Below are 25,833 nucleotides of genomic sequence, written 5' to 3' on the forward strand. Positions count from 1 at the left end.
GTGGGGATCACTTGATGAATAAAGTACATTGCGGCAAAAGATGATGGATCTACAGTACCAATCAATTCATAGTAAATTGAGCATGCAACTCAAGTGTTGTGAAGCTGTTGTTTTCGATAACAAAAGGTAAGATAAGATGTACTGTACCTACACTCAACAATTCAGGTCATGGCTCATGAGTTTCTTAATCTACCATCTGCGAGTAGTGCTTGTGTGAGTAAAGAGGTGCCTGTTTTGCCCATTAATTCACATGTGATTCGCTAAGAGAAACAACCCACTCTCAGCCACTCGCCATTACTCCCACTGATGGTCCATTTGTACTCCTTCTGATCCAACACAACACTGCTAAACCTACTATCGCTTTCTGTCTGCTCAACAATTCATCTATTCGTCTATATGCTACGCTCTGTCCTGACCTGTCTAGAGGTTTCCATCTTCAGTTTAAGTCAAATTCCATGGCAACTTTACAATTCTATAAACAGTCATTATATCCCTATCCCTGTATTTTAATATACCGTATCTGTGGTTTGTACCAGGTTTTTACAAATGTCATTTTTACAGAAATATATATTGTTGAATGTTGACAAATAAAATGAGGAGTAATAATACTGATTTAGTACTCTGTGCGGGCCACAGAGTGATGTAATGTCTAATGTGCATGTGGTGCTCTTTAATGACTGGGCCTGTGAGGTGGTGGTGTGATATGCTGGCAAAGTGGCTCTTGGCCACCTGACTGGTGATGATGTGTGTGTGTGTACAGTCTGTGTGTGTGTGTACGTGTGAGTGCTGGGGGTGATGGGAGAGCCGCGTGGGGCCTGAGTGAGAGTGTCTCGCTCATGAAGGGCCCGCTTTGCTGCCCGCTGATGTCCCAGAGGCACTATTGGGGGAGGGCATCGGGTGAGACAGGGGGCTAGACACAGGGGGTGGGGCTGGGGGGAGGCTGTCAGCACACTGGCCATCCCCAGACTGTCAGAGATGGAGACAGAGAGCTAGCTGGGGACTGCCCATTACAGGGAGAAATGCTCAGAGGAAGTGGCCAGACATGTGGAACTTGTCATCCGTTGGTGGCTGGTGACCCCCTCGATTTGCATGTTTTTTTTCCTCCATCCCCCCTCCCTCCACTCCTTTTGTACTCATGCACATTTTTCCTGTATTCTGTCAGATGTCAGATGGCTTTTCTATGATTTAATGCTTGTAAGCATATTCACAGTCTTGCTTTTAATGTGATGAATTAAATCAACACCATGTGCTATTGAGATATAACAGCCTCTCGATGGCATCCTACTTTGTTTATTATGAAATACTGTCTACAAAATAATAAACAATACATTCTTTCCAAATAATGCACACGCAAGAATGCCTGTTGAAATCAATGAATTCTGCCACATGGTTTCATTAATGCTTAGGCAAGTCTTGTTAAACTGGTAATGGGCAGATTTTTATACAGTATCTAGTGGGAGGGAGTGTGTGAGTACTTATGTACATCTATGTGTGTGTGTGTCTGTGTGTGTCCTCCCCACACACACACACACACACACACACAACTCCGCTGCACTGTGCTAGCTCTTGCCTCTTCTCTCCTCTCCCATGCACTCTCTCTACACACACACAATCACTCCTCCTCCTCCACCTCCTCGGAGAGAGGAGGATATCAAAGGAAGCACACTCACTTGTTGACAGGAACTGCGATGGCCTGGAGGAAGAGCCACTGGCTGCAGTAATGCAGGTAGAGCCACGCAAACCAGATCAAAGCCAGGAGCGGCATAATGAGGCAGAGCTGTGCTGCTGCTGAGGAGGAGCGCCAGCCCCAGCGCCGCGGTGACAGGCCCAGCTCTGACGGGATCATGCGGAGAGCCAAATGTGTACGCTCAGCAGCCCCACCACCGCTACCACTGCTGGTGCCGCCGCCGCCCGGCCCTCTGTAGGAGAGCACAGGCCTGGAAAAAACATCACACATACAGTATATACAGTGTATACTCGGATATACAGGGAGAGAGGGAGACACAAGAGAGATTTAGAAAGACGACAGCAGGAGAGTGCAGGGCCTGGAAACAAACACACACACACACACACACACACACACACACACACACACACACACACACACACACACACACACACACACACACACACACACACACACACACACACAGGACTCTCTCTCGCATCTCTCAGCGGCCCCTCCTACCCCTGCTCAGCTTCTCTCCACACAGGCCTCTCTCTCGCCTCTCTCAGCAGCCCCTCCTACCCCTGCTCAGCTTCTCTCCACAGTGCACCTCTCTCTCCCCAGTGCAGCCCTGCTCTTGCTCAGCCATTCTCTTTCATATAGAGGGCACAGATGGAGAGTTTGGATGGAGAGGAGGAGAGAGTGGGTGCTGCTGGGCCAGTAATGACCTGGCATGGAAAACTGGAACGCCACATTAGGACAAGACTGAGAACATAAGAGCCTCTCTCAACAGGGCTCTAGTCTCCCCTACCATCTCCAAACTTAGCACACACACACACAGAGACGCATGTGCAAACAAACACACACACACGGCTAAAGACACAACATGTCCCTTTGTTGGTGTGAGAAGAGTCAAACAAGGCGAAGGTGCATCCTAATATTTCTCCAGGCAACAGCCCGTGGACATCCATACGTCTAGCCATCTTTCTGTTCCCATAGATGCTTGGTATTCACTTTGTAGTGTGTACCCAGGGAAATGGTTTGCATATAATGCCTAAAGAGGAAAAGCAAAATAATCAATTGTTTCTCTCCATCCCCTCATCCAACTGTACTGTTAGATTTGAGTCCAGTGGAGCGTAATTCACCCAATATTAAGTCACAGGATGTGGCTGGTAATTTCCTAAATCAAGTCACAATAAACTAAAAGTGATCATCAACCAAACCCTGGAGGAAGGCACTCTGTGAAGTGTTAAATTATTTGTGTTAAGTTCTCAGGTTTCCTTGCAGATAAACACGAGAGATCGCTTCAAGTTCTTTCCATGTCGGAGAGCTCGCTTTCATTCAGAAAACGCCCAGTCAACAGTTATAGACTGTAGATAAATATTCATGCAGCACTCTGAAACAAACTGGTACAGTGAGGATAAACTACGTAGCATACAAGTCAATTACTGGGAAAAATTCGACTGCACATTTGATTGTTTTTTTCCCCCTGTATGTTGTGAATGGGAATGGATAGGAGAAATACATTCTGTACAGTGGATTGATATATGGATTCATATGGGATCAAGTGGAATAGTATCCAATGTGGATAGACAAGAAGAAGCACAGCATTCTGTCAATGCACTTATTCATGAAGCTCATACTGTAAGTTTAGTGTGTTATAACCTAAATGCTGTGAGTTTTTAACAAAGTGCATGTATTTTGTCTCTACTTGCTGTTTTGTCATTGGAAAAAGGTCAGTTGTATCATTCTAGGCCTTATCACGACTCTGGCTTCGTGGTGTGGTACAGAAAGGCTTTCCGCACGTCGGCAAAAGTAAAATTACACAGTAGACAAAAAAGCTATGTGTCACAGACATAGGCAAGATGATACCCTGTCAAGAGGCATTACGGAGGAACTGCAAATACAACCTGACTCCCATCTTTCTTGTAATGAAGATATTGATGATGCATGAATAGGAATATTTTTAGCTGTCTCCACACAAGGGGGCTACTCAAAGCCAAATGGGTAACGCGATGTGAAATCTGTTATCACCCACTGAATTGATTTCATTGTGGGACCTCCAATTACCAAAAGTACAATATTTAAATAGCAGGGAGAGGGGGTGTGATGAGAAGAAGGATTTTCACTCCAATGTCATGCCTTATTGCAATGCTATACAGTGCCATACATTCAAAGAGACATATTGTGGACATAACGTATATACTATTTCATATGTGAAAAAGATATTCCATATATACTAAACAAACATATAAATGCAACAATTTCACAGAGTATAGTTCATATAAGGAAATCAGTTATTTGAAATGAATTCATTAGACCCTAATCTATGTATTAGGCAGGGGTGCAGCTATGGGTGAGCCTGGGAGGGCATAGGCCCACCCACTTGGTAGCCAGGCACACCCACTGGGGAGCCAGGCCCAGCCAATCAGAATGAGTTTTCCCCCACAAAAGGGCTTTATTACAGACAAAAGATACTCCTCAGTTTCATCAGTTGTCCGGGTGGCTGGTCTCAAACGATCCCACAGGTGAAGAAGCCGGATGTGGAGGTCCTGGGCTGGCGTGGTTACACGTGGTCTGTGTACAAAATTCTCTAAAACAACGTTGGAGGGGGCTTATGTTAGGATAAATTAACATTCAATTATCTGGCAAAAGCTCTGGTGGACATTCCTGCAGTCAGCATGCCAATTGCACGCAATGCCAATCTGTGGCATTGTGTTGTGTGACAAAACGGAAATTTTAGAGTGGCCTTTTATTGTCCCCAGCACAAGGTGCACCTGTGTAATGATCATGCTGTTTAATACGCTTCTTGATATGCCACACCTGTCATGTAGATGGATTATCTTGGCAAAGGAGAAATGTTCACTAACAGGGATGTAAACAAATTTGTGCACAACATTTGAGAGAAACACACTTTTGTGCGTATGGAAAATGTCTGGGATCTTTTATTTCAGCACATGAAACATGGAACCAACACTTTACACACACACACACACACACACACACACACACACACACACACACACACACACACACACACACACACACACACACACACACACACACACACACACACACACACACACACACACACACACACACACACACACACACACACACACACACACACACACACACATATATTTCTTTGTTCAGGTTATTTTCATTGGAGTTCATTGTAGTTATCTCTCAGTTTTCAAAGAAGATTAGCATTGCATACACCAATATCGGACACAGCTCTCCATGAATAAAATCATATAGCTTCAACAAAAATCTGGATAACGTTGCAACACAGCCGTCTCCAGTTGAATGATACAAGAGAGCATCTCTCTACACATATACGATATACCATGGACATGAACGCCGTGCTCTTTAAAAATAGCAAAATAGTATAAAGTAAGCAGCGAGTAGGGACACGTATTAAGCCTTTAAGTTGGCATGGGTAATGATGGCAGTACTGCAGGGAGATAGTGTGGCGTGGAGTTTAAAGCTGATTTATGCGGAGCTGGCTGCAGGGGTGGGAGCACGAAAGAAGGTAACCCTGAGAAATCCCCCCCCCCCCCCCCCCGTCAGTTAAGGCTCTAAATCTGGGGCCACTCAAAGACCAGACTTATCATTTATTTGTAGGATTAAGTTACTTGCTGTCACTTCGTTTTTTGGGGGGGGGGGGGACATGGGCATTGTTTTGTAAATGCGTCAAAACCACTTTTTTCTGAAGCCCCGCTGTCGGGGAACGAATTCTTGTCTGCAGATTTTTTTTTTTAAACAAACGCTAGCTAGACAGTTCGCCAAATGCCCCATAATGTTATTGTTTCTTCACACGCTGAATGCATATCGGTGATGTAAGTCAAAAATACTGTCGTTTTTAAGCATAGTGGAAAGATAGGACTGACAAAAAAAAATGACATATCACCCTTGTTTACATTCTATGTTCTGTAAGCAAGGCCAGGACAAGGGAACTGTTTTTCCTTTGCGTTTCAGAAGGTTTGTCTGACATAATGGCAAACCACATACAGACCGATTTCCAATCAGCTTCTATAGCTTACAACTGAGGACAACATGGGTTTTCAAAGTTATCTGAGCAAAAACCAGCTAAGAATGTAATAATACCATCCTGGAACCAAAGTACTATGTCACTTCCACTTAAGGGCCCCAACCACACACATTACACACGGGCCTCCTGCTCCTCTGCAGTGTATTAGAGAATACATGCATAAATTAACACTAGAGCTTTATGCTCCACTGGTGCAGCAGCTACACTCACTTTACAAGATTTACATGCAAATATCTTCAAAGTCAAAGTATCTTTCTAACTCCCAGTTTTCAAACAAAGCAAGCATGCTCCCTCTCCTTCCGTCTCTCTCTATGTTTTTTACTCAAGCAGTCTCACTTAAAGCGAGCGTCAAGCCGCTGAGTGGTGGAAAGAGAGCTGTGCTTTTTTGGTGATTGATGGTAAATCGCGAGATTAGCAATATCACAGTGTATGTCTTCTTTATAGCGACGTGTTTTACACAACACATCCAAAGCGTGCCTGAACTTCAAGGAAGATTTCACAGGCCTGCACTGCACTGAGTTACAGTACCTGGTTCTTTGAAGTGAGAGAGACAAGACATGACTGTCTCCTCCTCAACAGCTGATGGGCTTTTTTCTTAAGTTAAGGGTCGTCACACAGTGAAGGGTGCATATGCTCCTCAACACCACTGCAGCTCATTGCACACTCACACACACACACACACACGCGCAGTAGAACAGCATTTATTTTCTACAGTGACAGTAAATTAAGATTGTTATCTATAATTGACAGCGACTAAAGCTGGTTTACAGATGTTGGACCTTAATTTGATCACTCTTTTGTTGCTGAAAAATTTCGCAGTAAATGCAGATGAGCTTTGTGATTTAGATAAATTCACTGAAAACCCACACTAACACACAGTTATATTAACAGTATTGCACATGTCATGTAACCTACGTTTGGCCAGCTAATAGCCTAACCACCTATCAAGCAACATTATGGACTAAATGTTAAAATCCTGTTGCTGCAGGATTATTTTACTGTGACAATATAGGTCAAATTAAGATCCTACATCTGTAGGAGAGAGAGAAAGTCACCTAGTTAATCTGACCCTTGATAGCTTTAAAAAAACACTTCCTGGTAAAACACGAGCTGGGAATGAATGCTTCAATCAAAGCAGCGAGGGGCACTATGTGATTCCAACAGCCTGACCTTTCTAATGCTGCTGACAATTAACTAGGGACAATATTGTAGTCAGGCTGGCATCACTGTCACTGAGTGCCGTGTCCCGTGGGTCAATCGGGGGAGGTAACTCTGCAAGCCATGGGACAACATTACATCACTGTGTACACATTTGTAATGGCAAAAATGGCACATTGTAATGGCAAAAATAGTTCTCACTAGAAATATCTAGGTGTTTCTACTTCTGGGGTAGAAGTATCTGTAATAGATTGAACAATCTTGGCATGTAGAAATCTGGAGCAGGTGGGATGAAGTCAAGCAGGAAGCTATGAAACCTCTTAACAAAAACAAAGTGAAAATCCCAAATACACTCTCTCCCATAAGATATATGAAATGATAATCATATGGTCCAGCAGTGGTGGTATTTTTCTAAAAGCCGCTAAAAAAAGGGACGTAAAAAAGCCCACAGCAGCATGCCCGCGAGGCCATAACCGAGGCTTTCGGTTAATTAAGTCATCTTGATATCATCTTATGAGAAGTTTTATTTGTTATTTTTAAATGTGCTCAATTTTCTCGAGGTTTAACTTAACATTGTTTTATTTTTCTCCCAACCTCTACAATTACCTTAACATCTTCGGTTTTATATGTTGCCCCATTTACAGGACACTGGCAAAGCAAGTTACACATAAATGAGTTTCATTGAGAAAATGGGAAAGCAGTAGGTATTTGGGGTATAGTAAAGAGAATTATGGCATCGTGACTCAGCTGTAGAATTGGAGTACATCATATAATTAGAATAGCATAATGCCCGTACTGCCAAATTATCAGAATTATTTGCAGCTGAGAGGGACTGGGAGCCTGGGCTCTCTAACCTAATCAAAAGTAGTGAAAAAATATGTTCCACTTAATTAGGAGGCCTTGTTTGACTAATAGCTGCCTGGGCCTTTTTTAATGCGAGGAGGAGGCTCTTACATGCAAGGCAAGTGTAGGAGAACCAATGAAACGCTAGCGCTATAATATTGCTACAGAACTGGCAGAGAGAAAGGGTAATCAGAGGAAGGTTCTACCCAAGCCAAATATCCCCCGAAACGTGTTTTGGCCTCGTTCATGAGAACAGGCCTGCTTGTTTACATGAGGTAGCCATTCTTGCCTGTTTTCAACCCGAAATGCAACATGTGGCCTTTTTATAGACTTGATGGATATAGGATTAAAACATGGAAATGGTAGGTCCCACAGCGAACCATAAATAGCGGTGGAAACATTAGGATTCGCATGCACCTGGGATCAACAAACCAAAGGGGCTACCCTTACTCTCCCCCTCTATAAACACAGCACTTAGCATCCCAAAGCAGGTTGTTTTCCATCACCTAAGTATAATTCTGACCTTTAAAAAACAATCCAATGCTTTGCGGTGTGGTATCGCTGCAGTTTAATAACCCCTCTGATTATGGCAGGGGAAACAACTAATCACAAGTGCTCTGGAGAGATCTATTTGGGTGATGTACACTGGGAGGCCCCAAGAAGCCTCCTGAGAATTGCATCAGTATTTAACATGGTAGTTTCATTCTCCTCGTGACCTTGTCTTCATAACTGCAGGACATTGTCACCAGAGAGAGAGAGAGAGAGAAAGAGAGCGAGAGGGAGATAGAGAGAGGAGCAACAAGAGCTGCTGCATTCCCAGCATGCAAGTGTGAGGCTCTTCTCCGTGCCAGGCAGGTTGCACATCACGCTACCCCACATGCCACTGCACACGCTCCCAGCAGGCGTGTTGGTGTGTCAAAGCTCCATCACGCTCCCCTCTCGTTCTCTCACTCTCTTATCTCACCACACGTTCAGGGTTAGGGGGGGTGTAGGTAGGGGAAGGTGGTGATTGTTGACGTTCAGGGTTAGGGGGGGTGTAGGTAGGGGAAGGTGGTGATGGTTGACGTTCAGGGTTGGGGGGGGGTGTAGGTAGGGGAAGGTGGTGATGGTTGACGTTCAGGGTTGGGGGGGGTGTAGGTAGGGGAAGGTGGTGATGGTTGACGTTCAGGATTAAGGGGGTGTAGGTAGGGGAAGGTGGTGATGGTTGACGTTCAGGATTAAGGGGGTGTAGGTAGGGGAAGGTGGTGATGGTTGACGTTCAGGATTAAGGGGGTGTAGGTAGGGGAAGGTGGTGATGGTTGACGTTCAGGATTAAGGGGGTGTAGGTAGGGGAAGGTGGTGATGGTTGACGTTCAGGGTTAGGGGGGGTGTAGGTAGGGGAAGGTGGTGATGGTTGACGTTCAGGGTTAGGGGGGGTGTAGGTAGGGGAAGGTGGTGATGGTTGACGTTCAGGGTTGGGAGGGGTGTAGGTAGGGGAAGGTTGTGGTAGAGGTAGGGGATGGAGGGGTGTGTAGGTAAGGGATGGAGGGGGGTGTAGGTAAGGGATGGAGGGGGGTGTAGGTAAGGGATGGAGGGGGGTGTAGGTAGGGGATGGAGGGGGGTGTAGGTAAGGGATGGAGGGGGGTGTAGGTAAGGGATGGAGGGGGGTGTAGGTAGAGGGATGGAGGTGGGTGTAGGTAAGGGATGGAGGGGGGTGTAGGTAAGGGATGGAGGGGGGTGTAGGTAAGGGATGGAGGGGGGTGTAGGTAGGGGATGGAGGGGGGTGTAGGTAAGGGATGGAGGTGGTGGTGATGATTGGCAACTAAGACTGCATCCTTCCATCAGGGCCCACTGGCAGACTGTAATCCCAGAGCCATGGGGCTCCAGGCCCACAGAAACCTCCAGAGTGTGTGTGTGTCAGGCACAGGATTTACACTGGGAACGGGCCAGCCAACGAAGGGTGAGACTGACAATAGCGACCTAGCCCATTCCGACAAAGCTCATGCACTCACGTAAAAGACTGGTGTGGGGAAAGGGCGCTGGAATAGTCTACCCTACAAACATAGCGATTGCCACACATGCCATTGCCAATGTAAATAATTAAATCCAATGACTAGCCAGAGAACAGGGAAAGGTAACAACAGGTCAGTCGGAGAGCAATGGCTCAGACAGTGTGCTTTGGCTAAAATTGACAATACCCAAAATGGTCGGCCAACGTCATATTTAGATATACAAATATGTCTGTCAGACAGCTGATAAAATCAACGGTTACAGCCTGTCAGCTTATTAGAAGAGCAACTCGTCAGTAATGTTGTTCTAATGGAAAATCAGGATCCCGTGTTTATTTGTACAAGGAGAGTGTGTCCTGTATGTTTGTACTACAGTACATTAGTCAGTATGTCTCTGTCTTGTAAAAGTCACTTTCATCCAAGCATAATTTATTGTTTTAAAAACAATTTTGGGAAAACTACTGGAATGAGTCAAACTTTTTCAAGATGTTTATTGACTTGGCAATATTTTTCAGTGTTCCTGTCATCCAGATAACATGTGAAGACAAATGAACTGGAAAAGAGTGGCAGAGCAGCCTCACCTCTGCCCCTGCCCTCTGTGCACTGTGAACATCTCCTCTCTCTTTCTCAGTCTCTCTCTTTCTCTCTCTAAGGCCCCATAAAGGGGATATGGGAAACACAGCTCACTGACCCAGACCAGACGATACCAGACTTGCCAGGCCTAGGAGGGCCTTTCTCTGATCGTATGCCCACTTTGCCAGGGACGAGCAAATGGCGTCAGGGCAGGGACCTGCCTGTTAGAAAGCTGACAGCGCTGATTTCCTTGAAGTGGGAGCAACATCTAGCGCGACCCGGCCACGGATGCAGGAAAGGACTCTGGGAACCTGTGGTGGGTGACTGCTCGTCACCTCTACCCACAACTCCACCGAGCATTACATCAGATTTGATTGACCCCTGCTGGGTTCTGGTTTGGAGTAGCACAGTATGTGGGATCGTTGAGGAAGGTTGTTGTTGTTTCAGGTGGTTCTCTCTCTCTCCCTCAGGTTCCAGTCGTTCCTCTCTGGTTGTTGTTTACATCAGTGTGAACTAGTCTTTTTTGTCAATGCACTGTCAAATCAGCGATGCACTTCAGTGCAATATTTAGATAACCAACCCATAACAAAGCACAATGTGTTTTCATAGCCATTTCCAAACAGACAGGCATAGAAAAAAAGACTTACTTTTCTTTTCCTTTCCAAAAGCAGAGTGGCGTTGCCGACAGAGGGAGAGAGGGGCTGCCCCCTACCCCGCCAACAGGTGAGCGTCGTTGATTCGTGACCTGGCGGTATTTGGCCAGCCTCTCTCGTCGACACACACACAGCCGGAGAGGCAGGGACTCAAGCGACGCCTTGCCAAGCACTGCCGGGGAACGGGTGGAAGGGAAGCGTGGATCTCCAACCCATCAGGCTGGAGGGGAAAGTAGGTCACTGTGTTCCCGACTTCCTGGTGACTCCACGGAACGCCACATTGAGAACAGTTAGGGTTCCGAGTCTCACAGAGGAACAAAACAGAGTTTCTACGATTTCCCCCGTATGCCCTATGGACTGCAGCATGCAGCATTTGGTGTTGTGCTGCAACAGTGCAACTGTTACATTGATGGTAGACTGAATGAATGGAAGAAGCTAATGAAAGATAAGGTACCAGAACAGAGAAAGACTGCACTGGGTCAACTATGCTCTGATGGATCATAAAGACCTTACAAAGATTTAAGGCCTCTGACCACCCATGAGAGAGATGCCTTTAAATGAATGATTACAACAGTTCAAATACCAGAAATCCATTCAACAGAACCGACCTCATTTCTAAAGCTGCATATACAGTAATTCTTTAAAATGTCGGAATTCATTATTTGCGACAGAAATAAAACTGAAGTCCAAACAATCCTCTATTACAGTATGTGACAGTGCAAAATCCAAATGAGCGATAAGGAGACATACACAATAGTATCAGACAGCATGGAGTGAATCTACTGTGGGGATACTTGTATCATCCTTTGGCCTCTGGAGGCGAAGGGTGTTGCTACACTTTGTCTTATCTTTCTCCCTTTCTCTTTTTCTAACAGGAAAGTCACAGATATAATTGATATGAGATTTAGGGGGTACATTTCAGTGTAATTAGAGTCTTGATAATTGGGCTAATTAGATCTAATTGTTATGTGAGAGTGAGTTTGATTAAAACAGGTTTCCCCAAAACGAGAGAAAAAAATATTTAGTTGGATACCATTGCTGCGACACACTCGGCAGTCTAATTAATGCACAAACAGAGGGGGAAAGCAAAACACATTTGAGGGACAGATGATTGTGGACAAATATGTTTTCTGTAATGACCTGTAGTCCTCCAGACCAATATAGTTGACTAATGAGTACTGGCCCCTCATGAGTACTGGCTCCTCATGAGTACTGGCTCCTCATGAGTACTGGCCCCTTGAGTCAATGCTGATTGGGTCTTTAATATTATTAGAGGTGCTCATGTGTAGAGGTCACAGTTTAAACTTCAAGTACTGTTATCATCTTAAAGTTCAAGTTGGGTTACACAAATGCAATGAAAACTTTCCTATCAGATTAAAAAGGCAACTCCTCCCACAACAGATTACACCAAAACCCACTACAATGAAATCAGGAGGAGTTTGCGTGGCCCACTAAAGTTGGTAATAAGAGGCTGTTAAAGATAAATGTAAATGCAGCTAACACTTTCCTGTTCATTTCCTATTTTATATGGAATCAGAAAAGTCCTAAAAATACAGATCCACCATTGACTTTAAAATGCTGTGTTGGATTGTCACATTGTTTATTGGTCAGTACAGTAGGCTATAGTAGTCAGTTCAAATATGTTTTCCTTAGTAAAAGTTGTTGCAGTGGTATCCAGTAGCAAATTGGCCGTATCAAATTACAACACTAATCAAACATTTTGATTTTATTCACTCACATTCTTTTGAGAAAGGTGCTTAAGAAGTCTCCACTCGCAGACATCAAATAAGGTGGAAGGGTCGGCGAGTGCCTTTCATGTTTCTTCAAACAGATATCAACTGAGCAGGAAATTCTTGCCTTTTCATTTGCAGGGAATTGTCTGTTATTGTCAATACTTGCACTTAAGAGCATTGTGTTTTTCTTTGAAATTGTAATTCACTGTTAACTGTTATTATCGTGCAGCGACGTGTGTTTTGGGATGAGTTGCATTTGAGGTTGGCAACTAATACCTTACTTTTTGATATGCAAATCGAAGGGGATAAAAGTGAGAGGAGAATATAATCAAGACTCCAAGAAAGAAAGGGTTGAACCAGATACTGCCCCATCAAGCTAAAACTTCAAATGGAAAACATTATTTATGTAGGCCCGCTATATTATGAACAGTACACAACATTCAATGTCTTTTATCATCTGCCAGAAGGTGTTACTGATTTCTACCTCGTGTTAGAAACAGTAGAGTGGTTTATCTTAGGGAAGACTTCATTCTCTAGTTCTTCTTAGCGATGATGCACGGCGTGTTTGCTCTTGTGTGGGTAAATGACATTCTTGTATAATTAATATCCAGCATTGTGTATTATCTTAAAGGAAATGTCAATATTGGCATATGATTTGCAATTTGATATGTTAATGATATTCCTGGTAATATTGTTTGAGCTTCATCAAGATGCCTTCATAAACCAAATAGGTTATGGTCAAGAGGATGTGAATCTTGAGGTTAGTTGCAACCTGAAAATACAGAATATGTTTTGAACATTATTCACAGTAGACAGTGTGAGCGTGGTGTGTATATCTGATTTGCCCTAAAAAAAACAAGGCTCTCATCAATGGGCTCAGTCTCTCGTGGTTCTCTAGATGGCAGTAATATCCCTCAATCACCCCAATATGAATGCAGAAATTCTGAATAGAACACAGAGCTCCAGCACACGGCATCACAGATGACATCATTACAGTAAGAAGAGTGGAATGGTGAATAAAACATTACAAGAATCCCCGTATGCTTGTTCCCCATACAGTCCTCAGGTGCTAGACATGCCCAGCATAACTCAAAAAGCACTGCAGGACTGTTTGGGATATTGAGGAAAGACAACATCAGTGCCTCTGATTGCTGTGATGAACAGATGTAATGTAGGGCGAGTGAGCTCTGCTTGAAGTTTGAGCTCGGTCTAAAAACGTAATAAATATGGGAGTAGCTTTCTAAGGCTTTAGTGCATTCTAGGGCATAAAGGCAACATTGTAATATGTTACACAGCTTAACACATCTTGAATAATCAACCAAGTGTCCTAAAGTAAAAGTAAAACACACTTGAAATGTTTCCCGTATAGTCTGCCCATACAAGTTAGATTCATTATGTGTTTTTCTCTCCCTTCACTTAGCATTGTGTCGTCATGTTTGTGGCTTCATTTTTGTTGTCGTGGTAATGATTTTAATTCCCCTGGTGTGTTCGGGAGATGCCAGAGTGTAGGCTCTGATCTTGTTTAATATGCCACCGGAAGCTATAAATTACAAACTACTCTGAAATGAGGAAACACAGGCCCCTTTTTAATCCCCTGAGAGCGTGAGGCTTTCCCTCTCATTGTGATGGGTGCAGATTCGCCTTGCATTAATTTATGTTCTCAAATCTCAAATAAAAACAAATACCTGCAAAACTTTTTTTTCCCGTTGAAATAAGCAATACCCATTTTATATTATTTTAATACTCTATGAAAATATTTTTTTCTGAAACGTGTTTGGCGGAGGTGTTTTATACCATGTGTATCCTGGGCTGTTTGTGCTTGATGCATCCCTGTTTTCTCATTAAAATCAAATGCTGTAAGCCACAATAAAGAGAAAACATTTGCCCAACCCTCTTATTCAGTTTGTATTGCAGGGGAATTGAAAAACAACTAACACAGTGACAGAGGTATGTGTGATGAGCCAATGTTGCCATGCGCACCCCTATAAAAGATCTTACCCCATAGCACCAGGGGAGATACATAACCACGATGGGGTTGGAGATATCGTCACTCCCTTTTTATAAACAGACATAAAAAAATATATATGGTGGATTGGAAATGATGCAGACAATTACTTTGATAGAAGCCACAATCTATTTGCAATATTAAAGCTGATCCACCCCCTAAAAAAATACAAATTGGTCTTCTTCATAATGCACTACCTAAGATGTGTGAGTGTGCCATCGTTTCTATAGTAGTTGTTATCGAGACATTCTGCGCTGAAATGTGGCTTATCGCGGCCCCGTTTCTGCGAGGCAAAAAGCTGTCGTCCCACACGTCCTTCGTGCTGCGACTGGAAGTTGTATAATGAGTGGTGAGACTTACTGTAGGGAGAACGTATACTCCTCCATCTCCTTAGCCCAGAGATTCTCCCTCTTCTCCGACGATGCTGCAGCCGGAGCTGCTGTCTCCTGTTTGTCAGTCTGGCCATGCAGAAGTGGTGGAGGTGCGGCGCTGCCTCTCACATGGGCGCTCGAGCTATTTATCTTGTTGATTGGCTTCTTCTGTTGGGGAGAGCACAAATTGGGGGTGGGGGGGGGGGGGGGGGACAACACATGCGGATGTCGTTTGTAATCAAAGCAGGGCCCCGATCTATCTGGGGATAACATGGAGACAGTACATCACACTTTTGAGCCACTGTTCTCTTCCAGTCTCAGAACTGAATGACACCCAAATAACACATCTCTGAGAGCAGTGACTTTGATGAGGGAGAAACAAGGCGTAGATGGAGAAATGCAGCAGAACGTATAGGGCAGCTGTTGCTGTTATTTACACTAGTCGTGGACTGGTGTAAACACAGTCAGAATGGAGGTGGGTTTTAAATATTTCACATGCAGAGGTACTTTAGCGCCTGATATTATTTGTTAAGCCCGGCAACGTGTTAACGGCTTGCTTTACCTCGTCCTGTCAACTAGTGCTGCCTTGCCCTTGGGTGGGCTTAGGCTGTGTGCTAGCTAGAAGTTGTGAAATACTTCCTGATTATGTTAATCAGCTCCCTAGTTTGAAAAAGAGCCTTCCATCGCTCTCTCTCTCCTCCACCTGAGAGAACTGTGCCCAGGATGTAGTAAATAGGGCAAGGCCCCTATAAAAGCCCATTGGTTTTCATAGTGCAATCTTTGCCAAAGAAAGTGTGAATTCCAGAGTGATGATCACAATAAAAAAGGTGGAGAGAGAGAGAGAGAGAGAGAAGAGGAGAAAAAACACAGGAGATATATAAACCACAATGTTCTCTGGTGTCTCTACAATACATTTAATGCAATATCTTAAGAGCCAGATTTTCCACTGCGATTCCTGCCCTCTGGGCTGAAGTGGTCGCCTGGAGAAAATACATTTTAATTAGCCTGGCACCGTAGGTTGAGAGGGGGCTGAAATTTGATCCCCCGCGCCCAGGTTGGGGCAGGTTTGAGATCACCGCACTTAATCATTAGACAACTGGCTTCAACCGGGTGACATTTGACAGAGTTAGCAGCGTTTAAAACCCTGCAGCTTTGTGGCTTCAGAAAAAAGAACACCTCATATCAACAAACTTATTCATTTAAGAGGTCAGCAGTGCTGATTATTGGCCATCTTGAGACTAAGCGCCACTTGTAACGCGGCTGTAGAGGGCAGCTTGAGGAATAAAGGCTGGGGAAGAGTGTGAGGTGGATAGGAGCTTATGTGGTGTTTATGCATCATCTACTACAACAACTACCACATCACAACAACATCACAAACACAACATCACAACCATATCACCACAACATTACAACCATATCCCCACAACCACAACATCACGACAACAACATCACAACCATATCACCACAACATCACAACAACAACAACATTACAACCATATCCCCACAACCACAACATCACAACCATATCACCACAACATCACAACCACAACAACAACATTACAACCATATCCCCACAACCACAACATCACAACCACAACATCACAACCATATCACCACAACATTACAACCATATCCCCACAACCACAACATCACGACAACAACATCACAACCATATCCCCACAACATCACAACAACAACAACATTACAACCATATCACCACAACATTACAACCATATCCCCACAACCACAACATCACAACAACAACATCACAACCATATCACCACAACATCACAACCACAACATCACAACAACAACATTACAACCATATCCCCACAACCACAACATCACAACCACAACATCACAACCATATCACCACAACATTACAACCATATCCCCACAACCACAACATCACGACAACAACATCACAACCATATCACCACAACATCACAACAACAACAACATTACAACCATATCCCCACAACCACAACATCACAACCATATCACCACAACATTACAACCATATCCCCACAACCACAACATCACAACCATATCACCACAACATCACAACCACAACAACAACATTACAACCATATCCCCACAACCACAACATCACAACCACAACATCACAACCATATCACCACAACATTACAACCATATCCCCACAACCACAACATCACGACAACAACATCACAACCATATCACCACAACATCACAACCATATCACCACAACATCACAACAACAACAACATCACAACCATATCACCACAACCACAACATCACAACCATATCACCACAACATTACAACCATATCCCCACAACCACAACATCATGACAACAACATCACAACCATATCACCACAACATTACAACCATATCACCACAACATCACAACCACAACATCACAACCATATCACCACAACATTACAACCATATCCCCACAACCACAACATCACGACAACAACATCACAACCATATCACCACAACATCACAACCATATCACCACAACCACAACATCACGACAACAACATCACAACCATATCATCACAACATCACAACCATATCCCCACAACCACAACATCACAACAACAACATCACAACCATATCCCCACAACCACAACATCACAACATCACAACCATATCACCACAACATTACAACCATATCACCACAACATTACAACCATATCCCCACAACCACAACATCACAACAACAACATTACAACCATATCCCCACAACCACAACATCACGACAACAACATCACAACCATATCACCACAACATTACAACCATATCCCCACAACCACAACATCACGACAACAACATCACAACCATATCACCACAACAACAAAATCACAGCCAAAACATCACAACAACAACACGACCATATCATCACAACAACACAACCATATCACAACCAAAACATCACAACTATAACTTCACAACCATAACATCACAACAACATCACAACTATAACTTCACAACTATAACTTCACAACCATAACATCACAACCATAACATCACAATAACAACAACATCACAACAACATCACAACCACAACATCACAACATCACAACAACAACATCACAACAATAACATCACAACAACATCACAACAACAACATCACAACAATAACATCACAACAACATCACAACCAAAACATCACAACAACAACATCACAACAACATCACGACCATATCATCACAACAACACAACCATATCACAACCAAAACATCACAACTATAACTTCACAACCATAACATCACAACAACATCACAACTATAACTTCACAACTATAACTTCACAACCATAACATCACAACAACATCACAACCACAACATCACAACAACAACATCACAACAATAACATCACAACAACATCACAACCAAAACATCACAACAATAACATCACAACCATAAAGGAGGGCACAATAGCAAAGCAGAACGTGAGACAGCAATGCCAGATCAGCAAAGAAAAGTAGTTCTGCAATTACCACTTCAAAGTATGGCAGGTAACGTACTAGGCTTTGGTTCATTTAGCTTAAGTCCTCTGTAGCTCAGGAAGAGGCGTGTTCGGAGCAATAAAAAGGCCTGGCTGGCATTGCTGATTTCACAGAATTTCAGCTGCTTTGGCTTGTCAAGCAGATCAAAACTGGCTTTGAAGACCGAAAAAATACCTGTTAGTGTGAAATATATTTCGACAAATCTCAGATAATAACGGCGGGAGGTGTGTGTAGGGCTGGAGACGGTTTGTGTGTGTGTGTGTGTGTGTGTGGGGGGGGGGGGGGGCTGGGAATATAAATTATTTTCCTAAAACACATTGTTACCTTGTAGTGCATCCATGTCTCTGCTTTCTCTGTGTAGGGATCTCTCATCTCCTCTATTTTCTCAGGGACCACTACTGTGGAGTTCTTCCCTGTCATATAAGAGTGAAAGAAAGAAAAAAAAGAAAGATTCATGTTTATTTTTATTAGCAAAGCACATCTGGCAACAACAGTCAGAGAGAGAAAGTACTGTAATACATCATTATTTATGTCTGATTTCTGAAGACATTTTTTATCCTGGTTCTGCTTAATGTAGGAGTGCTGGCCTAGGGAGTCCTGCCACCGGCCCCAGCGCGCGGGGTAGCGGGCTGTCGCCTGGTCGCGGCGAGGGCGGGGAGGAGGAGGACCAGGAGGGAGAACAAGCAATAAAAAGTGTTGGGGAAAAAAACGTATTTGAGCTAAAATATCTCAAACCGTCATTAAACAGTAGGATGAAACAATGATTTTATACACACAAACAGCATGTCTATATATCTGGTAACTTACATATTGACTAACACCTATCTGTCACATACAGTATCTAGTAACTCAAATAAGAAAAACTAAATACAATTTAAATTGGGATATAAAAAAAACAAAATTCCACTGTTGCACTCTTAAATATTTGTTAAATCACTATTTTTATCAATCGAAAGGACATCATTTATTTAAGCAACCAATCAATAAAATCGTCCTGCATAATTGACTATATAATTACCAAATACATGTTTCAAAATCATGTAGATTATTCCTAAAATAAAACAATCAACACATGATTGCAATATTGTTAAAATATTTCTTCCCACTTCCAGTGGTGCATACTGCACATGTGTGGTGTGTAGTGATCATAGTCAGAGGCAGGTATTAAAGTTGTTGTGTTGTTCTGTCAGGAGAGTTTGCAAAAGCAACAAAGTCTAAGAGGCTGATTTTCCTCAGAGAGAAAGAGAGAGTGGAGTGACTTATGAAACTTCCCTGCACACACATCTCCCACAATCTAAGAAGCCAAACCTTCCGAGCCTGAACGCTCTAATGCATGCAATTAGACATGATGAAAAATCGAAAAAGAAATTAAATTTGGTTGTAATACATTTCTCCATTCTTCTTTCCTTTGGAAAATTACTTTTGAAGTGTTTTTTCCTCCCCTTTTTCTTTTCTCTCTCACTCTCTCTCTCATTTTTTTGCTGTAATTTAAATGGTAAGCCGCCAGATGTGTGTCTCATGCTTGAAGAGCCGGAGCTTTGCATTATTTAGCATATTAACATTCACAGAATTTAAAAAAGGGTTCTTGCATTGCCTGGAGGTTCTAATTAAGTAAACCTTAGCTTGATACATGTAAAAATTTCACTATGTAAAACTTTTTTTCATCGCTTTTTTTCTCGTCTTCTTCTGCAGCCAGTCACATCTATATAATAAATATGGAAACCTCTGAGATGATATAATTTTTCTCTCTTGCTGCGGGATTAAATATATCAGTAATAATAACCTTTAAATATAGGCGACATATCAGCAAATCCGTCTGACGGCTAAAGTGTACTTAATGGCAAGACTGTTCAGCTTCCTCCTGGTTTCGGAGACTGACATCAGATTTAATTCCAACCCAGATGTAGTTCTTAATTACCAGGGCTTTGCTGGTAAACATTAGAAATGCCTACAGTTACAAGGTAATAAGCTTATATCTGTTATTTTCAGAGTGAAGAATATGTTCTTTTTCCCTGATCTGTCATGTGATTGCATAACTATTTAACTCTGGCTTGCATAGTTAAGTCTTTATGTGTGCTGGCAACATTCAAAATCATAAAATGTTCTGTTAAAGAGATCCTACAGTATATACCGAATTCAGATGTATTTTTTTACTGTGACAGTTACTGTACAGTAAGTCAAACATGAAATGTAAGTTCTCCCGAGTGGCGCAGCGGTCTAAGGCACTGCATTTCGGTGCAAGAGGCGTCACTACAGTCCTTGGTTTGCATCCAGGATGTATCACATCCGGCTGTGATTGGGAGTCCCATAGGGCGGCGCACAATTGGCCCAGCGTCGTCCGGGCTTGACCAGGGTAGGCTGTCATTGTAAATAAGAATTTGTTGTTAACTGACTTGCCTAGTTAAAAAATGTAAAAATGTCTTCTCATAGAAAAGCCAGAGACCGACAGAGATGGAAATTGAGAAGGTGTAAGAGAATCAATAACAGAATGGCACTGAGTCAATGACCCTTGTAGTCAAATGTACAAACATTATTTACAAACTTGGGCGAGTTTAACATGCCTTTACTTTCAAATGCATTCAACAGACAATGAGTATACTTTTTTGCTATAGGTCCTAAAAATATAATGAATTCCAGAAAAATAAGAATATATTAAACAAAGTAGTTACATCGAAATAATACAAACTCAGAAGTACCTTGCTTACGGGTTGGAAGTACTGCAGAAAGTGACAGGCATGCAGTCAAGCGGTACAGCTGAGGTCTGATAAAAGCTCACTCACTGTTAGAGGACAAAATCATTGTCATTGTTTGTGTGTTAAAACACCAGCGCCGCTGTGGACGGAGAGAGAGAGAAAGAAAGAGAGGAGAGAAGAGAGAGCACCATACTGCAGCTTCGGGTTTAATTCACCAACCCTGATTCTCAGATGGTGTTGGGCCAGAATTAGCACAGTGTTGACAGCTATAGGCTATGTCCATGAACTTGGAGGGCTGCTGCCACAACCCCAGTGTTGCTCCGAGGGTACAACAACAGCTTCCTTGTTATCCAGCTGGTTCTCTCTGAGCTGGGAGAGAGAGAGAGAGAGAGAGAGAGAGACAGACAGACAGAGTGAGGGAGAGAGAGAGCGAAAGAGAGAGAAAGAAAGCTGGGAGAGAGAGCGAGCTGGAAAGAGAGAGAGAGCGAGAGAGAGCGAGAGAGAGCGAGAGAGAGCGAGAGAGACCTCGGCTAGAAAACATGGCCCCGGGTCCACCACACTGAGAAGTCCAGGGCGCCGTTACTGCTAGTGAAAGCCGACCAGCCGAGCCCTTTCCACTCACCTGGGCTTCTAATTGCCCTGTGATTGGTCCAAAGTTGACCGCGGAGCCAAGGTCAGTGAATCATTGATTACCCGAGAGTGCCCTCGCTGCCGGTATTCGGTGACGGGGTTTTATATTCAGCGATTGTTTCGACTCACACCGATGTGGTTATTCGAACGTAACATTGTTTACTCGACAAAGCAACTCAAAGTAGGATCACGGATCTTTGCAGTCTCACTTGAAGCTTGGATAACATGTTGGAATATTATAGCTGTGATTAATAAAATGATCTTGTTGAAGTACACTTCACATCTCCATCTCTGTTCATTCATCAGCATAGAGGACATGCTGCATGTATGCGATGGGGGGGGGAGTTAAACTAAACAGTGTTCCCCTTGGGTTCTGTTTGTCCCAATCTGTAACATTCACTTTGTGGGGTTACTCTTGTATCTATACAAACAGGCTTTGACATAACAATAAAACATCAATGTAGAATATGGACAGTGCAACATTAATTGGGGGACCATCGCAGACTGGTAGATTTATAACGTTAAAAGAGATATAACGTAGTTGTAAAGTTTGACTGGAATGACCAATACCCTAACCCCAAGGGACCTTTATCCTGAATGTTCAGGGCAGTGTTCCAGAGACAGATGAAAAATCCTCGAAATTGTGCTCAAGGGGGATATTATGATGCAGTTTGATGCATTGGCAAAACGAGGGGGAGAAAAGCAACAACACAAAACTAAACCCTCTCAACTCCGATCCTCTGCATCCAGTTACTGATCCACTGACGGCAATCATAGAACACAGGCCTAATCTAATTAGTCATTTGGATTCAAACAAACTCCAGCGTAACCGGATCATTCACTTAATGTGAAAGGTCAGTTAACCCACACCGCCTCTGGCGACTCTCGTGTGTTCGAAAAGGCAAATAGACTCCGATATGCACGGAGCAAACAAAGTAAAACCGGATTATGATTCTCATATGGTAAGTTTACTTTTCTGACACAACAAAGTCAATAGTGAAAAATGGCTATACATCAGCGTTTTTTCATAATTTCTCCAAACTTGTCAAATCTATTATTTGGTATAGTCATCAAGGATGGGGTTGTCAGTCACTTTCTTGTCTGTAATAGACACCTCATCCAGGGCTGTGATAATGCGAGGGAGATTAATTAACTTAAGGCCCCAGGAACACACAACTTTCAGTCTGACTGTCAAGTAAGACTATGTGTGTGTTATCCTATGACAAGAGGTCTCCATATACTTGTCCTGATTCTGAGGGAAGCACATAATGAGAAAAGCTCTGGCGTTACACGCACAGAAAGAACAAGGAATCTCTATACATCAAAAACAGAGAGCTTCCTCCAAATGGAAGGAAATGGTTGAGGCCCCCAACTTTGACAGAGTGCTGGATAACAGAAATAATTTGTTCCTCTCTTTCCTCGTTGAATTTGATTTCCAGTTGTGGGCTAGGTTAAAGTTGTCTATCCAATCTCTCTCCTCAGACCTTGACGTAATCTCTCCATCTGAATATCATAACTCCGCTCCGAGAAGTAATGCAACGTGAAAGGATCCATATGCAAATGTGACACAAACGTCAGCTAGACTTACGGAGCGGTGCCTTAACGGGCCTCCGCGAGGTGCTGTGAGGGACACCTTTTGATCCGTTACTCAAGGTACAGATCAGGTTCACTTCTTCTTCAGCCACCTCCTCACCTGAATTTTCTCTGTAGTTCCCCCCTCTTTCTTTTCGTATGGGGTGGAGGAGGTGGGCGTGGAGGACTGGTACTTTGCCTGTGTGGCAGAACATAAATCTCCCAGAATGCTCTTGTCGGGGACACTTCCCTTGTGGGGTGTTAGGATCTCAGTGGGAGGTCAAGGGTCGCACTGCAGAGGAAGTGACAAGCTGTGAAATGTAAAAGACCAATTTCTTCCACATGTTGCGGCGCTCGGAGAACACTCGGAGAACACGGCTCGAGCTGTCAGCCGACATCACGTTTAAAATGGGCCAGGTTGCTACCCAGCAGACCTGTCACAACTCATTTGTAATTAAAACGCCCGTCTGATGTTTAAAGCTCCAGCACTACCCCAGAAACTTTTTCGAGGACTGTTAAATAAAGATGAGCGCCCTGCCAAAAAAAAGTGATGTATTAATAACAGAGGCCTGGTCGTCTTTGTACTAGATCAATACCAAATGAGCCTATGTTTGATTTCTGACGTTGGCCAGGATGTTGCCTGACCTGAAAACCAGGGGAAACAAGAGAAGTGTGTTTTAAGTGAGAAACTGGCCGCATTATCATTGGTAATAGCAGGCCGGTATTATTCACTTCCTCTCTACAGATGGACGATGTTTTACTCTTTTCCACCTGCCTGTCCTTTCAGCTGAGAAACACATCCATGTGACCGTACTGAAGAGGGACTTTAGTAGCCTCGTCCCAGATCTGTTTGAGCTGTATAGCCAACTCCTATGGTCATTGTCATGCCAAATGGACCTTAGAAGTTGGCTATACAGCACAAACTGATCTGGGACCAGACTACGACTGTAGTGCCAGGACATTCCAATATGTTTGCATTTCATCAATGAGTTATAATAAATCACAAGTCCTCATATCTAAAGTAAAGCTTAAGTGGCAACAATAAACTATTCAAAGATTTCACAATGCTGTGGTGTCAACTGGACGGGCTGTGTACTAGACAAACAACCCATGCCATGAGAATCAGTTCTTCGCATAAAAAATGCCAAATACTTCAGGAGAACAAAAATGTGTGAACCACACTGGCTTTAGCATTGTGCTGTCAAACCAAGTGTTACGAAATGTGTTTTTAGGTGGTTGTTGTTGTTTGCTGGTACTCGCGTGCAGTACGAACTTCCCACTAGAATTCAAATCATACTTAGTGTATCTTTTAAATACATGCAACATGTCCTATGACTTTTATCTCAGCATGAGGCTGGGGGTTTTCTCATCTGTTGTTTCCCAAACACATTGAGCACATCCACATCCACAGAAGAACAAAATATGAATATGCTAATGGACACGGAGAGGTTATATGAGTTCCTGCGAGAGAACTAGCCGTTTCCTCATTTTAATAAAACATTTGATCTATTCCATAGTTTCCATTGCATAACATCCTTCTAGTTATGAGTGTTTGTTTGTTGTGTAGAATGGAATGAAATGTTCAATCTAATTTGAAATGGGCAATGTTAGTAATACACTCTGGTACTATAACTGGTTGAAATGTATTTTGCAAATATATTAATCAAATCAAAGTTTATTGGTCGCGTACAATTTTGCAGACGTTATCGCAGGTGCAGCAAAATGCTTATGTTTTTAGCTCCAACAATGCAGCAATATCTAGCAATACAATAGCAATACTGACAATACATAGGACCTGCATCAGAGCACAATCCCCTCCTTTGACAGCCATGGAGACCTGCCACTCTGTCTGTGACATTAGGTGAAATTTGTCCCCCACTGTGGCCGCTGGCAGTAGGGGGTGGTGGGGGTGACGGTGGGGGAGCCCTACCTGGCAGAGTGGAGGAGGAGCAGGCAGAGGAGGAGTGTGAGGCAGACAGGTGGAGAGGGGACCCCCGGTGACACGGCTTGACGCCGCCTCTCCTCCGGCTGGGGCTGCTTGGGCCCGCCTGGGGGGGCGAAGGGGGGACGAGGAGAGGAGGGATCTGCAGGGTGACACTGTGCTCCTCATCCCCTCTGGAGCTGCCACTGGGGAGCTTCCTCACCTGTAGAGCCATTACGGGAAGGGGAGGGGGGAGATACAGAGCGGGAATGAGTGCATGATACATTTAGAATTGATAACAGTGGTGATGTCACTGCTACTTGTGTTCTACACGTCTACTGCAATGCATCAATAATGACTATCTGTATGGCTACTCCTTTATGTCTAAAAACCACTAGATATTAGTTGCGATAATACACTTGGGACAAAAAATGCAGAGGAACTGTAAATAGAGAAACCTTTGTTCTGTATTTTAATT

The 25,833-nt window shown here is 43.4% G+C and overlaps 1 protein-coding gene across 1 annotated transcript in view; it reads right to left on the reverse strand.

Moving 5' to 3' along the window:
- Positions 1–25,833, reverse strand: part of ofcc1 (orofacial cleft 1 candidate 1) — a 101,813-nt gene that overhangs the window by 47,111 nt on the left and 28,869 nt on the right. Inside the window, exons 5-8 of the mRNA XM_045710803.2 lie at positions 25,365–25,578; positions 18,864–18,952; positions 15,034–15,212; positions 1,671–1,937 (exon numbers count right to left, since the gene is read on the reverse strand). Of these exons, the coding sequence (XP_045566759.2) occupies positions 1,671–1,937; positions 15,034–15,212; positions 18,864–18,952; positions 25,365–25,578 (749 nt within the window). The remainder of the gene's footprint in view (positions 1–1,670; positions 1,938–15,033; positions 15,213–18,863; positions 18,953–25,364; positions 25,579–25,833) is intronic.

Source organism: Salmo salar, chromosome 29 (assembly GCF_965601325.2).
Source record: "Salmo salar chromosome 29, fSalSal1, whole genome shotgun sequence".
Taxonomy (NCBI): domain Eukaryota; kingdom Metazoa; phylum Chordata; class Actinopteri; order Salmoniformes; family Salmonidae; genus Salmo; species Salmo salar.